The sequence below is a fragment of the Maniola hyperantus genome, chromosome 24, assembly GCF_902806685.2.
Source record: "Maniola hyperantus chromosome 24, iAphHyp1.2, whole genome shotgun sequence".
Lineage (NCBI taxonomy): Eukaryota > Metazoa > Arthropoda > Insecta > Lepidoptera > Nymphalidae > Maniola > Maniola hyperantus.
In genome coordinates, this window is record NC_048559.1 from 7,117,683 (window position 1) to 7,136,101 (window position 18,419).

General features: G+C 36.2%; 1 protein-coding gene across 1 annotated transcript in view; it reads right to left on the bottom strand.

Annotated features, from left to right (window-relative positions):
• The window catches only part of LOC117993496 (lateral signaling target protein 2 homolog), a 66,516-nt gene extending 48,536 nt beyond the window's left edge, over window positions 1–17,980 (bottom strand). The window contains exon 1 of the mRNA XM_034981300.2: window positions 17,766–17,980. Coding sequence (XP_034837191.1) covers window positions 17,766–17,828 — 63 coding nt within the window. The 5' untranslated portion in view covers window positions 17,829–17,980. The remainder of the gene's footprint in view (window positions 1–17,765) is intronic.
• Between the last annotated feature and the right edge of the window lie 439 nt (window positions 17,981–18,419).

The following is an 18,419-nucleotide window of genomic DNA, read 5'->3' on the forward strand; positions in this document are numbered from 1 at the left end:
GTTTGCCATAAACGTTGACACTATAATATTCATTCTATTGACTGTACACAAATAATCGCTTCTGGTGGCTGTCTTGGGGAAGCTAATAAAAAAATGGTGTTTAATATTGTTATGATATAACGTGTCATTGTTATGAATGTGATTATTATTTTTAGACTCTAAACGAACTGACAACCAGTGAATAAGAGAAAAGAATACCGACTTATGTATGGATTTATTCCTGGTGTGATAAGCGGTGATTCTTGAGAGTATTTTATGATAACCTAACGAGCAAATAAGAGAGAAGAATACCGACTTATGTATGGACTTATTCCTGGTGTGATAAGCGGCGATTCTTGAGAGTATTTTATGATAACCTAACAAGCAAATAAGGGAAACGAATACCGACTTATGTATGGACTTATTCCTGGTGCGATAAGCGGTGATTCCTGAGAATAGTTGAAAAGAATACCGACTTATGTATGGATTTATTCCTGGTGTGATAAGCGGTGATTCCTGAGAATATTTTATGATGAACCAACCGGCAAATGAGAGAAAAGAATACCGACTTATGTATGGACTTATTCCTGGTGAGATAAGCGGTGATTCTTGAGAATAGTTTATGATAAGCCAACAAGCAAATAGGGGAAACGAATACCGACTTATGTATGGACTTATTCCTCGTGTGATAAGCGGTGATTCCTGAGAATATTTTATGATGAACCAAGTGGCAAATGGGAGAAAAGAATACCGACTTATGTATGGACTTATTCCTGGTGTGATAAGCGGTAATTACTGAGAATAGTTTATGTAATATAAATTGTCCCAATTGTGTCAAAGGTTGTCTATTTTATATGTTCCAAATGAGACATATTGTTATTGGAAAATTTAATTCATGTCCCAATTGTGACATACAGCAAGTGGAAATTTTTGATTTTGTAGCAATCGTGCCAAAGGAGGGCAGCATTGACTATAATATAGACCTAAGAATAAGGAATCAAGAATGACAAATGGAAGGTGGCAATACTGACGTAAACAATGGATCGTATTCCGGTGACAAAAGCTGGTCCTAGTAAGAACCAACAAACGAATTGGAAAACGGCTGACGAAGCGTCTGAAAAATGACGAACAATAATAGTCTGGTAAAACCTGATTCGATAATCCCGATGCGAGTGGACGGTGATCTTCAGTATGAACTTCAGCAACTGATCGGGTCGCGATGGTGACAAGAGGGAGTCTAGTTAATTTGATGGAAAACAAGCAGACTAATTCGGGGTCGGCAAGTGGAAAGGGTGTATCCTTTTTATTAATAATAATAGATTTATCTACAGAATAGAGGTACAGAAGTAGATATCATGGTTGGAAATCACTTTACCTGTTCTAGCAGATACTCACTAATGTTCAAGGGTTACTTAAATTCAAATTAAAGTTCTTATAATTGACGTATTCCGTAATGATATATTAATTATGTCTTGCTGAATTCGGTACGTAGTAGCTAGAAGTTGTATAGACCCTTTAAAGTAGATCTAAAATGACATGCTGATTGTAAATGCTAAATATCGGTTCATGTTAATGTACATCTTCGCAGTCACTCATTGTATTACGTTGATGTTTGGTGGAAACAGCACAGTAAAGAGCAAATTCTTAAATACTATTTCAAGTAACATCTATTCCAATAGACTATATAAGCAGTTCGCGCACGAAGGCTTGCTTACTTCACTCGCTAGGTATTAATGTATGGATCGCTGATATGTTATTAAAGCGTATAAGTACACCAATGTATCACGAAATAATTTCCTACATCTTTGTCATTCATTTGTTACACACTGACACGAGACAAGCAACGGTGACCGATGCGGCAATTCACGGCTCAGCATGACGCTGGGTTGGTGCAGCGTTTGGTGCTGTTTGTCCTCAATCACCGTGTTCAAGTTAACCATATTATCATAAGAGGACGAGGGTCTCTGGCATCGTTCGTCCTTACGCGCTCAAGAATGTACAAGAATGGAAGTTTCCAGAAATCAGATTTTATTGTATGTTACATCAATTAAGTCTATAGTGCCATGAAGGACTCGTTGCTTGCGAGACAATAAAATGGGGCAACAAAACGCCGTCTGTTGCGCTCTCTATCGCACTTACGGGGCTTATGGTAGACACAGTTATGCATGCATCTGCCCCTAGTGCAAGGATGATATGGGGCATCACAGGTAACGAGTTTATAATAATACAATAATACCTTGGCTAACATCATTGTGACTTATTTTGTTATATTAATAATAGTATTTGTTGTGCTACAATCGAGATACAGTCAGAGGCAGTCGTCTCAGTTATTTGAAAATATAGGATTACATTTTACACATTGTAGATCTCATAGTGATCTGTACTGTGTGTATCATTATCAATTAGTGGATTCATGTTTCTTTAAATTTCTGGAATAATATGATTATTGGGGTCTCCTTAGAATACATTGTGGTTTGTTTCGATCTTAGTACTTATTAATAATAACAACTACATTTAACCATATTATTTATCTTGACTTCGTAGACATAGGTTCAATATTCAATAACTCAATTTGATAGGTAATTATCTTTTATTGTTATTCAAGTAGAGTACAAAATATGGTCACATAATATCTGTGCCGACATCTCTGCCTTTCTGGTCTGCAAAATTATTTTACAATCATTATTCATATACTTACCGATATTGCTTAGTATAATACTACATATATGCAATTAAAGATTGGCATATTGTTTTCTTATTATTTGTTTTACGTTACATACTTATATTGTAATATATATATATATATATATATATATATTTTTTTTTTCAACGGTGTCAATCAGTAGGTACCACTTGAGAATAATTAAATGTCAATTCACGATAGTCAAATTGGTAATGCATGAAACACTACAAAGACATTATAATCAAGGTCAACTCATATCAAATATTCATCAATTGTATGAGAACATTGGATTATAAGATATTCTTTTAATTTATTTTTAAGTTTAAAGAAATTATGAAGTCTACAGAAGTAGTTAGGTTCATTAGTATATTGTAAAACTTTGTGATTAATTTTGTATAAAGTGTTAGTAATGGTCAATGGGATCCAACAACTCTTACCATATCTCTTAAAATGTATATACTAGTGAAAATATTGTAATTTGTGTTGCATTAGAGCATTATGTAGGATTAGAATTCATGTCATTACAGTGGTAAGAAGGAAAGGGCAAACAAACTTACTTTAATTGAAAACTGATAGTGACATTGTTTAAAATCATAGAGTACTTAGCACTCAGAATTCAAGTTGGTGATAATTCACTATCCTTCTTTTCTTTCCTCGTTGTTGTTTTGTTTAAGGTTGATTATATTTTATTCGCTTTAAATGCAAATTACCAAAGATGTTTTATAATTCTCATAATTAGTATTGCCACATTTGCCATGCAAATATTTATTCACGTATTACTAAATACAAATACAAACTTGAAGAATATGTAGTTCATAATAATATTTAAAAATAAAATTATTGATTTCACTATAATTTCCTTGTATTAAGTATTAACATAAATTGTGTTGATTTCAATATTTGATTATACTATTGTGAATTGGTTGTATACGTATATCACTAACAATAACTAGATCATACAATTTTCTTAATATCAAGCTTAAATCAGAATGACTTATAGTATTTACTATTTACTTATCTCAGTGTGATTTGTTGTGTATTTATAAGAATTAGACTTAAAGATGTTGATTGCAATGTACATAATGATTATTGATACCAGTATTTTGTAGGTCTCATTGGCACTTGTTTTGTGCACTTGTTAAATCTAACAATGTTAGCTTTGATCTGTTAGAGGAATTATTATACTAATCATATTAATTATAATATAGGACTGTTAAGGTATTCTATGTTGCTCCTATTGAGTTATGGGTATGAGGGCATTACCCTCGGTTGGAAGGCCGAGTGGTCAGATATGAGGACATATCTGGAGCAGGATGGACGACTGTAGGCAACACAGAAAACCTGCCATCTGTCACCCGTGAGTGGAGGTGTGACAGTGGTAGCGGCGTCGGACGGACGCAGCGAGAGAAAAAGATGGACGAGATAAAAGTAATTAAGCGAGATATAAGTACTAGGTGATTAATTAAGCTAGATATAAACTAAGTGGATGTTACAAGTGTACCTGAATATAAGACTGTGGACATCGGAACTGCGTTTGATTCATATTAGGGTCATCCCAAGACTAATAAACCCGGATTGGAGGTTAAGTTGTTTATACATCGTACAAGTTTTTATTTATTTTTATTTTCCATTCCATTTTGAAATTTTTATCATTTGTTGTTATAGCGGCAATAGAAAATAGTAGGGTACACATTCAGTGAAAATTTCAACTCTCTACCTATTACGGTTCACGAGCCCACTGACATACAGACGGACGGACGGCGGAGGCCTAGTAATAATAATAATAATAATAATAAAGTTTTTTATTTTAAAGGCAAAAGAACCCAGTATTATAATATGTACATAATATATTATTCATAAAATATCTTCTAAATATAAAAATGAATCGCAAAATGTGTTGCTGATCGCAAATCTCGAGAACAGCTAAACCGATTTCGCTAATTATTTTTTCATAATATTCCTTACAGTACGGGGATCGTTTTTACGGAGAGAATTTTTTTTTTAAAAAACCTTTAAAAGAATCGACTGTAAGGCGGTACGAAGTTCGCCGGGGCAGCTAGTACCATTATAAAAATTAAAATAACATAAAGTAAAATTAACTAAGTACATGTACCTAATAAGGTCCCGTTGGCACCCTTCGGGTACGGAACCCTACAAAAACAATTCAAAATGGCGCACTGTTGTCCAAAAACGGAAAAAAGACACAATTTCATCCATTTTTCATGGTCCACGGACCTGTTTACAATAACCGTCACCACTCCTCAAGATTCATTGTTTGAACGTCAGATGATATACTTTCCATTGATTGAATGATTCATGGTCTAGGTAAGTACTTAGATATATCTAACAGCCGCACTCAGAGTCGCTTAATCGTTACTTAAGTGTATTTAAAACGAGACAAAGCTATATCTCTCACATATGTATATCTGTCTCGTTTTAACTCAATCTTAAGTAACGATTAGCGACTCTGAGTGCGGCTGTTAGTATACTTTTAAATTGAAATAATATTATAATACATTCACTGGATTTCGTTAGGGTAACCAATATTGTAGTGTTTTCCAGGACATTCCTGGTTGCCGTTAGGCCCTACTCGCAAGAGACGATACCGTAATCGCATGCCAGTTGAATACAACATGTTCGCTACTCGAGTTTCGTACATTATGCTACTAAAACAAATAATTCTTCTTGAACTGTAATGTCAAACTACTGATCCGGCGCCATTTTGCCAAGATTCGTATGAGACGCAACGCGCGGCGACAAGGTGGGTATCGCGAGACTAGTAGCAGATGCGAGGATGCCGGTAGCGAAGTGTGCGAATCACCATACAAATGTATGTGAGATACTCCTCAGCGACTCATCTTCGAGACTCGCGTAGGATACTAGTCGTCTATAAGTATCGTAATGTACGAAGGGCCTTACACTTCATGTGATCTATATAACTTTCATGACATCAATTTTTTAACCGACTTCAAAAAAAGGAGGAGGTTCTCAATTCGTCGGAATCTTTTTTTATTTTTTTATTTTTTATTTTTTTATGTATGTTCCCCGATTACTCAAAGACGCCTGGACCGATTTTGAAAATTCTTTTTTTGTTTTTATAACGTTAATTGTGGGTAACTAACAGATAGCTCACATAAACGATTAGAACATACATTTTAACATAACTCGGGTGCAACGCATTTCTACAAATGGAGAGTGAAACTTAATTTCAGCTTTATTTGCTTTATTTTTTTAGGGTTCCGTATCTCATAAGGAAAAAAGGAACCCTTTTATAATCACTTTGTTGTCTGCCTGTTGAAAACATATAGGGTACTTCCCGTTAACCTGAAATCATGAAACTTGGTAGCTAGGCAAGTCTTATAGCACAAGTAAAGGAATAAATCCGAAAACAGTAAATTTGTGGTTATATCACAGATTTTTTTTGAAAATTAAGTTTGTCACCCTATTGTATATAATGTCGAGGTTGGATTTGAGTGTGGTATCAATTGAATTTATATCACACATCAATTTATCACCATTTCAAAATAGTGTTTAACATAAACGTGACTAAAAATTCACGTACATACAGATAAAATCTGATCTAGTGACGCACTCGGTTATTTCAAAATCCAAATAAAAAAACAGTCAGTAAAATAGGGTAACTATGCCTTTACTAGAGATAAGTACTAAAGTACAAGTAGTACGTAATCAATCAATACTTATAATAAAACTGTAACAGGTCCAATTCTGTACATTGAAGATATTTTGAAAAAAATTTTTCGAGGGCACTCAATAATCGATACTGAACCCAAAACTGTAACTTTTTTCATTTTTGTCTGTCTGTCTGTCGGTCGGTCTGTCTGTCTGTCTGTCTGTCTGTATCACGGCCGCGCATCACGCTGAAACTACTGAATGGATTCCAATGAAACTTGGTACGATTTGAGGTCATACTATGAGGAAGGACATAGGATACTTTTTATCCCGAAATTCAGCATGGTTCCCTTAGGAGAGGGGTTGAAAGTTAAAATGTATACTGAGCTGTAATTCATTAACGCGTAGTTTCATTCATTCTTTTTTTGTTAGAAAGGGGATATTTTAATGATTGTTCCGTAAATATTTCAAGGTCATCGGTTTTTAACCGACTGTCAAAAAGGAGGTGGTTTTTTTTCTACTTCGATTTTTTCGAGGTTTCTGGACCGATTTGCAAAAATTTTTTTTTAAATCAACAGAAGAAGTTTTCCTGGTGGTCTCATAAAAAATTCTGGATCCAACTCCTTAATCCTGATGCTGCAGGGTTACTGCCCGCCTAAGTTATCAAGATTCAGGAAGTGTTCATAGTGAATTCATATTGTAGGTACCAAGCAACGACTTCTTTCTCAGACTTCAAGTCCCAACTCCTGAACCCTGATACTGCTGGTGAGAGAAAAATTTAAAAAATTGCCTGAAAATGAATCGACTGTTAGGCGGTACGAAGTTCGCCGGGGCAGCTAGTTCTTCTAGTTCTAGTTTCACTTCTAGTTCACTTCTTGCTAGTTTTTTTCGGTAGGAAAGGTATTCCGAACCAGTGCAGTCAGTGGTAGATGCGTTTGACTGATTTGACGATTCATAAGCAGGTAGGTACTTGTAAACCTTTAATTGAATAAAAATTATTTTTATTTATTTTATTATTTATTTAAGGGATTTCTGGATAGCAGAAGCATTCAGCTCTTATCTAAAAAACACGTTCTATCCTTTGGATAAAATATACCACCTCGCGTCCCGCGTTTTCAATATGGTCACCTTATTGTAGGCAATGTCGAAATCGCTCCGAGCATGGTTTCAATTAAAACTTTTAAATGAGTACTTACTCGCCACGAAAATCATTTTGTCACATGGATTCACTGTGAAGTATACTTTTTCAAAAAAAAAAATTACAGACTTCCTTTTAGTTCAGTACAAAATTATTAAGCTTTAACTTTCTGCTAATATGTCCTGCTTTCTAAACCTTGTATATGGTCACCCTATCGCATGCAATGTCGAGGTCGGTTTAAGCGTGAGTCCAACTGAATCCATCGCTTGTGTATACCATAATAGTCCTTACCCTCATATCAATAAGAGCCACTGGTAGAGTTGTCATAACTAATAACTCTATTTGGCACTGATGCGTCTTCATCGGCCCGTTTATGCAATTTGCTCTTCTTGACTTGCGTTTAAGTCCCGCAAATTGCTAATACGCGTGGCCGCCATTTCAGTGACGTCAGCACTAGACTGAAGATTCGAGCTGATGGTATATTTTTATTTCGGCTGACGTCAAAATGACGTCATTTCATTAATGAGACATGGTTCCAGCGTAATAGCAATTTGCGACTTTTTTTTCGATTTTTTTCTTTCCCCTCAAATTAAGCGTGAAGCTTGTGCTAGGAGTAGGTACGAGAACAGTGCAACGGGTGGGGTTTGAACCGGCGACCTTTCGGATTTCAGTCCGCTCCTTTAGCTATCGAGGCTCTAAATAATGGTTGCACTCGCGGATATTTTTTAAGGCTCATATGAAAGCTTGTATTGTTATCTCTGTCTCTCTTATTATTATATAATATACCTCTTTCACGTACTTCCATTAGTAAGTTAACAGAACTAAACATCCTTGAGCCTCAATAGCTCAACGGGTAAAATAGTGGACTGAAAACCGAAAGGTTGACGGTTCAAACCCCGCCCGTTGCACTATTGTCATACCTACTCTTAGCACAAGCTTGACGCTTAGTTGGAGAGGAAAGGGGAATATTAGTCATTTAACATGGCTAATATTCTTTATTAAAAAAAGAAAAAGAAACAATAGAAAACAACATAAAGCTTGACAAAAAGTTAATAATAGTCATTAGGTAGACCTGTTTTACAGGTTTTATTTAATAAATAGCACAAAAAAAATCGTTTTGAATATTTCAAATAATTTATGCTATCCGTACAAAAATACATCTTCATGCTCGCAATTTTATCTCTAGGATGAGTAAGAAATACATTTCGGTGGAGTTAAGAAAAAATTATTTTTTTATCGGTTGAGATAGGAGCCGCTGGATTCAGGCGGCGCAAGACCGTGGCGTGTGGAAGTCCCTACAAGAGACCTGTGTACAGCAGTGGACGTCTATCGGTTGATGATGATGATGATGATGATCTTAACCACTAGGCTGTCACGGTACTTTAAGGTAGATAACCTATGAAAACAATAATTTATTTGCGCAGATGTAAAATGTAAAACCGCCTTTCGATACCCAACCAACCATCGTTTATTCATTAAAGAGTTCGCGACAGGTCGAAATGGCAATCGGGGTATGTAGCGGGAGGGCGCCCTGCACACTCGCACGTCACCCGCGCTCGCCCGCACCGCGTTAACGCCGGGGCTGTGCGGCTGTGCGGGGCGTCCGCACCCCGATTGCCATCTCAACCTGTCACACACTATAGGTATGACATCGTATGCACTAAATAACTAAGTACCTAATTACATACGGGTGTTTAAGATTCCCCAGCTATTATATTATCACAAATTTTTTTTTTGTAATTACTAATGTCCTAGATAACACATTAACAGCCGTACTCAGAGTCCCTAATCGTTAATTAAGATTGAGTTAAAACGAGACAGATTTATATGAGAGATACAGCTCTGTCTCGTTCAACTCAATCTTAAGTAACGATTAAGCGACTCTAAGTACGGCTGTTAGAGTAGTAGGTACTTACTTAATAACTAAGAACTTTAATAAGTTAACACGTGATAAAATCAGAAATGAGGAGATCCGTAGGATATAATATGTACCTATCTACTCTGGTTCTCCTACCGACATAATATAGTCATCAATGGATTGCGGGGCATCCCCACCCCGATTGCCATCTGGACCTTCCGCGAACTACAGGTACAGGACGCGGTAGAAAGTAATGTACATGGGCGTTTAGAATGACATTTCGGCTTTGTAGAGCGTTGTCTCTGTCACTCATACCTATATAATATGACGTTTTGTCGGTCTCAACAACAGAGACAATGATCTACAAATCTGCTATCTGTTTCTAAAGGTCAATGGGTTAACGGGTTGCGAAGCTGAAGTGACAATGAGCGGGGCCACATAGTTCGAAAAACCGATGGACGTTGGAGTTCCAAGGTGCTAGGATGACGACCGAAAACCACAGTGTTGCAAGACCAGTCGTATACCAAACTAAATAAAGCCTAGTTTGCCTTTTTATCAAAAACTGCACCTTGTCTCTACTCCGTCCTGCAGGTGTGCTTTGCGCCTAAGTTTATATTCGACCTGACTATGCAATTTGTATTGTTTTCAAATTTAACGAAAAGTGAGTGTGTCTGTCTGTCTGTCCATCTGCTAGCTTTTCACGGCAAATTCTTATACCGATTTTGATGAAATTTGGTACAGAGATAGCTTGCATCCCGGGAAAGGACATAGGCTACTTTGTATCCCGGAAAACTAAATAAATTAAAATTAATAATCTAATAAGTATTAAAATTAAAAATAGCCCCCCTTCCACCCTCCCCCTTATCAAATAACCAACAACTGATAAGATCGTAATCAATTTCTGTGGTGTGCTATTAGTTACCTACCAAGGACTGACGATGACGAATGACGATAAAATTCATCATCGACCACAAGTCTAGCATGCAATTTACTGATAACGATTTTTAAAAAGATCACAAAAGTATTTTTTATATTTTTTCTAGCTTATTATTCCCGCGACTTTACCCGAGTGGACTATGACCTAGGTACACCAATTTCAAACCTAGGGACTGAATTTTCAAAAATCCTTTCTTAGCGGATGTCTACGTCATAATAGCTATCTGCATGCCAAACAGCCCGATCCGTTCAGAAGTTTGAGCTGTGCATTGATAAATCAGTCAGTCAGTCACCTTTACCTTTTATATATTTAGACTAGCGATGCCCGCGACTTCACCCGCGTGGATTAAGGTTATTAAAACTCCAGTGATTTTTTTGTGATGTATCTAATCACAAGTTCACGGTTTCCGAATTTATTCCTTTACTTGTGCTCTACCTACCTACCAAATTTCATGATTCTTGGTCAACGGGAAGTATAAGTCCCGCAAATTGCTATTGCGCTGGAACCATGTCTCATTAACGTCGAAATGACGTCAGTCGAAATAAAAATATACCATCAGCTCGACACTTCAGTTTAGTGCTGACGTCACTAAAATGGCGGCCACACGCATTAGCAATTTGTGGGAGTTACTCTATAGGTTTTTTTGACAGACACGACGGACAGACAGACAGATAACAAAGTCATCCTATAAGGGTTTCTTTTTTTACTTTTGAGGTACGGAACCCTAAAATTAAATGTCAAATGATATCGGTGACTTTCATTCAGTGTTAGACACTGAGTAAGCGAATCAGTAGGCTGATCTCCTGCTAGATTGAGAAGGGTTTAAAGGGTTTAGAGTTTAGACTTTCGGCCATAGTCCACCACCGCCGGTCGGTCTATCCCAAGCTAGTCAGTCGGTATTCGGTGACTAGGTGTTAATAGGTACAGGCCCATCTTTCCCACTGGGCACTATGGGCACGTGCCCAGGGCCCACGATAGATAGGGGGGTCCCTAACTAGTCCCTGACAGATCACCAAACTATAACCGACCGAAATATATTTTAATACTGAAAAACATAATTATTTCGATAAAATCAAAGGTCAAAAAGGCCTACTCAAACAGAGGACCATAGAGATAGTTAACTATAGTCAAGACTGACTTATATTCGATCCTTCTTGTTTACCCCCGGGGCCCCGACCCACTACTGTCAAGGTCATAGGGGCCCAATTATTCTAATGTGCCCATGGGCCTCCAATAGGTTAAAGATGGCCCTGAATAGGTAAATATCAAGTTTCAATGAACGGCACAATTCGCGAAATATTTGGCAGAACGGCCGAGTTTCACCCGAGGCTATTGAGAAAGCGGTAAAAAAAGTGAAAGTACAAGAGCGGGATGCAAACAGAAAAAGATCACAAACCGGACAAGGACGGAAGAACGACCTTAACCAATAAACCCGATAATTGTCGCGAAATGATTCTCGATAAGTAAATAATAATCGCCACCTTTTAAGTGAATAAGCTATTTCTACTTGTATGAACTTAATAAGTAATAACCTACATAGGTGCTTAATATTTTATTATCTAGATAAGTAAGTAGTTAGTACATTTGCTTTTGGATTTAAAAAACAAATAAAACCGGTCAAGTGCGAGTCGGACTTACACACGAAGGGTTCCGTACCATCATACGAGATAATATAATACTTGGCTTGCGTGGATTTAGGTTTTTAAAAATCCTTTGACGCTCATTGATTTTCTGCGATAAAAACTAGCCTATGTCACTCTCTAGGCATTTAACTATACTCATGCAAAAAATCAGGTCGACCCGTTGGTCCGTTGCGACGTGATTGAAGGACAAACCAACAAACAAACACACTTTCGCATTTATATTCGCAATAGAAATAAACACTAAAAATTGCAACCTTCTACCTATTGAGTAAGCTTCATAAGATGCAGCCCCCTACCAGACAGACAGATGGAGAGACGGGAGGACAAACGGACAGACAGACGAAATGACAGCAGAGCCCTATGGTACGGAACTCTAATAACTAATGCTTTCCATTGGAGATGTGTGACAATGCATAATGCTTAGTATGCTAAGTAATACACACAAAGTAAGATAAAAAATCCTTTGTCTAGGTAGCTTCATAAACTACATTTATATACTTTCTTAACTATAAATCAAGTAAATAAGTCCTTATTTATTAGAAGCACTTCACTCTAGTCTAGTTACAATTGTTAATAGCTAGTAAATCTTGATAATTGTTATCATAAATTATTATCGTTTAAGCAAGTTAACTAAGCAAAAAATTTAAAATATTAATCATTTTACATTATTTAGAAAACATCGGTAAGTAGGTACTTATAATATTATAATCTTAAAATATTTAAGATAACAAGACCTTGGATAAGTAAATAGTTAAGTGTTCAAACTTCCAACTAAGAATAGGAATATTTTTCAGCCTTATTGTCAGTTGTGACATCTTAGTTGGAAAAAAAATTTGATTCAATATATATTTTTAATAGAATTTGAAGTCCATATTGTTGGTTATTATGTTTTAAATAAATAATAAATCATCTCATTGAACATCTTTTATTTTACTTATTAGTTAAATTACACTTTACAAGGAATTAACACTTCGCAGCCATATTTTACATCTCTCTCAGAACTGTAGACAATAGTACCGTAGACAATGCGTAGTGAAGGTTGCCATATTTATCACATACTAGATGATGCCCGCGACTTCGTCCGCGTGGATTTCGGTTTTTGAAAATCCCGTGGGAACTCTTTGATATATTTTCCGGGATAAAGAGTAGCCTATGTCCTTCCCCGGGATGCAAGCTATCTCTGTACCAAATTTCATTAAAACCGGTTGAACGGATGGGCCGTGAAAAGCTAGCAGACAGACAGACAGACACACTTTCGCAATTATAATATTAGAAGTAAGTATATACATAATTATATCCGTCCATACTATGTCATTTAGTAAATTATTTTTTTCGTGAACACATTTTAATGAACATTTTTTCTGCTATTTTTAAAAGAATAATATCCTAAAATCGAAAAAAAAATCAGTACCCTTATTATAAATGCGAAATTGTATTTGTTTGTTGGTTTGTCCTTTAATCACGTCGCAACGGTGCAACGGATTGACGTGATTTTTTGCATGGGCATAGATGAAGACCTGGAGAGTGACATAGGCTACTTTTTATCCCGGAAAACCAAAGAGTTCCCACGGGATTTTTAAAAAACTTAATTCCACGCGGACGAAGTCGCGAGCATCAGCTAGTATCAAATAATATTACAACGACGAATTGCCCCGTTTACATAAAAATGCCCATAACTTTCTTTTCATTCTTCTTAGTTCTCTGCTTCGATGAGGCTTCACACTGGAGAGCAAGTAAGTATAACGATACTCGCCAGTGTGAGTCCCCACCGACGCTTAGAAAACATGGTTCTTCAATGCGAGTCCTTTTAGTTGCTTCGCTTCGGAGTGTCGCTGTATAATTGGGTATTTGACTACATCAAAAATAAATTATTTCTCGACGATTATTAATTACATAGAGGGTCTTCTAAAATACGTAAAATCCACGTCCTTTGTTAGTTTTAAGTGTAATGACCATTTTAAATTGCCGATGAAACTAAATAAAAACCGGCCAAGTGCGAGTCAGGTTTGCGCAATGAGGGTTCTGTACTAGTCGTATTTTTTCTACATTTTGCACGATAATTCAAAAACTATGATGCACAAAAATAAATAAAAATCTGTTTCAGAATGTACAAGTGAAGACCTTTCATATGATACCCCACTTGATATAGTTATCTCACTTCGAAAGTTGAAAATACGAATGATTAGTTCATGACCACAATTTAATTTTTTATGTGTGATCTAACCCTAAATTCACGGTTTTTAGATTTTTCCGCAAATATCAGCTATAACACAGACAGACAGACAGACAGACAACAAAGTGATCCTATAAGGGTTCCGTTTTTCCTTTTGAGGTACGGAACCCTAAAAAGTACGTCATTAAGATGTGACGTCAGATTCAAGTCAAAGTCAAATGATTTATTCAAAATAGGTAATAAATTACTCTTATTGATGGTCAGGTATAGTGTTAGATTTGTAAGATATAGTGGTGATAATTATTACGCAAACTTAAAACTAAACCTACGAGGGTTCCAAAGTATTTCAAAGAATATCGCATATTAAGTGCGCATTTTGACGTTTAATAAAAAGTTACTGATTTGACTAGTTGTCAGATACCGTATACTTGTTTCATTGATAGCGACAGTGCGAGTTCCCTTATAGCTTTCTCTTCGTTCTGCTTAGTTCTCAGCTTCGTAGAGGATTCACACTGGAGAGCAAGTAAGTATAACAATGCTCGCCAGTGTGAGTCCCCACCGACGCTTAGAAAACATGGTCCTCCATTGCAAGTACTTATCCTTTCTTCCGAGTGTTACTGACTAATATTGCTTCTTTGATAGCTTTCTCTTCGTTCTTTTTAGTTCTGTGCTTCGAAGAGAACTCACACTGGTAAGGAATTAAGCATAACGATACTCCCCAGTGTGAGTCCCCACCGACGCTTAGAACTTGTAACTTAGTTCTCCAACGCAAGTCCTTTTCTTTTCTTCAGAGTGTCGCTGAATAATACTTGCTTCATTGATAGTTTTCTCTTCGTTATTTTTAGTTCTGTGCTTCGAAGAGAACTCACACTGGCGAGGAACTAAGTATAACGATACTCCCCAGTGTGAGTCCCCACCGACGCTTAGAAAATGTAACATAGTTCTCCAACGCAAGTCCTTTTCTTTTCTTCCGAGTGTCGCTGAATAATACTTGCTTCATTGATAGTTTTCTCTTCGTTATTTTTAGTTCTGTGCTTCGAAGAGAACTCACACTGGCGAGGAACTAAGTATAACGATACTCCCCAGTGTGAGTCCCCACCGACGCTAAGAAAATGTAACATAGTTCTCCAACGCAAGTCCTTTTCTTTTCTTCCGAGTGTCGCTGAATAATACTTGCTTCATTGATAGTTTTCTCTTCGTTCTTAGTTCTGTGCTTCGAAGAGAACTCACACTGGTAAGGAATTAAGCATAACGATACTCCCCAGTGTGAGTCCCCACCAACGCTTAGAACTTGTAACTTAGTTCTCCAATGCAAGTCTTTTTCTTTTCTTCTGAGTGTCGCTGAATAATACTTGCTTCATTGATAGCTTTCTCTTCATTCTTTTTAGTTCTGTGCTTCGAAGAGAACTCACACTGGCGAGGAACTAAGCATTACGATACTCCCCAGTGTGAGTCCCCACCGACGCTAAGAAAATGTAACATAGTTCTCCAACGCAAGTCCTTTTCTTTTCTTCCGAATGTCACTGAATAATACTTGCTTCATTGATAGTTTTCTCTTCGTTCTTTTTAGTTCTGTGCTTCGAAGAGAACGCACACTGGAGAGGAACTACGCATAACGATACTCTCCAGTGTGAGTCCCCACTGACGCTTAGAAAATGTAACATAGTTCTCCAATCCAAGTACTCTTCTTTCGTAGCACTGCATGCGGACCATACACTGGCCAGTGACAGGTTTCTTACTGCAAGCTGAGTAATGAACCAAAAACTTAATTTGCTGTAATCCGCTGAAACAGGTTGAATCTGTATGATGCAACATGCAGCATGCGAAATGCACCTCCCGCCCTCCCACTGCTAACCATGCAGGAAAAAGCAGCTACCAGGCAAGCAATACGTATTACCAAGTGGCTGCTTTTCCTGCATGGTTAGCAGGCATGTTGCATCATACAGTTTCGGCTCAAAGTTTTTGGTTCATTGCATATCATGGACTTTCACAAAGTAACGCCTGCTTCTATACAACATGCCAGCTGAGTGACAGTTTACTAAAATGAGTAGGCATAACTTAGTTGTACCCGCGTTTTAAACAAATAATAACATTTTTTTGTAAGCGAATATACCAATTACGTATGTAGCAATAAATTAATTCGTTTTCTTATATAAATGTACCTATCTATGATTGAACATGTAAGATAATAATACTTTATAAACTTTAAGAGGTGCGACTTAGCCTGTAAGTATCATATAATTGAAGATTAACATTATAATAATATGTTTGAAAAAAATTTATTGAAGAATAAAATAATAAAAATAAAACTTGCTGTGTTGATACTTACAGTGAGAGTTCCTTTATAGCTTTCCATTTTTAGGGTTCCGTACCTCAAAAGGAAAAACGGAACCCTTATAGGATCACTTTGTTGTCTGTCTGTCTGTCTGTATGTCCGTCTGTCTGTCAAGAAACCTACAGGGTACTTCCCTGGCAGGTAGGTAGATCTTATAGCTGACATTTGGGGAAAAATCTGAAAACCGTGAATTTAGGCTTACGTCACACAAAAAAAAGTTGTGGTCATGAACTAATAATTAGTATTTTCAATTTTCTAAGTAAGATAACTATATCAAGTGGGGTATCATATGAAAGGTCTTCACCTGTGCATTCTAAAACAGATTTTTATTCATTTTTATGTATCATAGTTTTTTAATTATCCTGCAAAATGTCGAAAAAATACTACTGTAGTACGGAACCCTCATTGCACGAGCCTGACTCGCACTTGGCCGGTTTGTTTTCTTCTTAACTCTCTGCTTCATAGTAGACCCATTTAGTATTAAGTTTAAAACACCTATTTTAAACAAAATCTTGAGGCAACTTTGTATGTAAATAAACCATGTAGGAAACTACAAAATTACAAACTCATGCAAAATATTACATTATTTATCAATACCCACTTACTTTAATATGCAAAAAATTAACATAATATCAAATTGATTCCTATTGTTCATACATCATGCATCTCCCTCTTGAGTATTTCACTTTCCGTTTTTAACAAAAAAAATCTTATTACTCCAGCAAAATTCACTCAACAAGCCTCTTTCTGGGTGAGGTGTCAGGTGTAGTTAGATGGAAAGGGTGACGTGACACGCACAGATAACGATGTTTCCGTCATCTGTAGAAACAGATCGCTTCGATGAAGTGGGCTCTTAACACTGTATCATCATTCATCACTTAGCAAATGCTTAGCAACAATAATAGATTCAAAATTATTTGGAAAGTAGGCCAAATCACTTAAAACAACAAAACAAAATAAAGTATCAATAAAACCTCGCACATCGAATATCGACAATTCTGTTACGAAGGTAAATTAGGTTACTTAATGCAAAGTTTTACATTTTAGAGCTCTCAACAATGTCTGTATATTGAGAGGTGGTTGATAACTTTGTTAGAATAAAATATGTTGTCATTAATGACATGTTATCGAAAGAAAATGTAAATTGCTTGCGAGTCCTACCTATCAGACTAGGAAAATAAAAACATTATAATTTATAATAATATGATTCACCAAGTCCAAAACAAAGAGTTTTGATTACGTTAAGAAAATACAAATAGACATCATTACGGTGTTGACTGGATTTAAACATAAAATAATATGTAACTTCTCGGTAGCTACACCTAAAAGGCCATAAAAACAAAATGGATCAAAGGATATTACAACAGAATAAAGAATTGTTTAGCATACCCTTGGTTTGTAGAACCATTTTCTGAGAGACTCCATCGGTCCAGTTTTGTACAACAGCCTCATATGAACAGATCACTACACGATCACACACATTATAACACTGATAAAGCACCGAAAATCACCACGCAGATGCAAACACAGTAGGATTTTTGCCAATATTTACGTCAAAAAAACACAAAAGGCGGACATGTTTCACAAATCGCGTTTAGTGATGACTGCTGAATGAAATGAATTTATTGAATGAGAATGAGTACCTCTCGGTCCATTGTATTGCCGCTGGCAATGTTTCCATTTATTTTTTTAGTTTTACCCTTGTTTCTGTAGGAACCCGTGCTATTATCCTAAAAAAATGTTTGTTACTACCCTTATAATTTAGTGTGGTTGGAAAATAATTATTTAATTTAATTAATTTAATTAATTATTAATATAGTAAATAATTTTATATAGTAATTAGATAAGGCTAGCTTTAAGTTTTATTGTAATTTTTATACATAAATTCGAACATCGTTAAAAAAAAAATATATTTAACATCATTCGACTTTTTTAATAATATATTAGTTACTCACGATTCCAAATCTTTAGTCTTGTGACGCGGACGTGTAAACTGTAAAAATAACTCCTCATGCGGCATTTTAACTCTTTGAGTCAACTGTC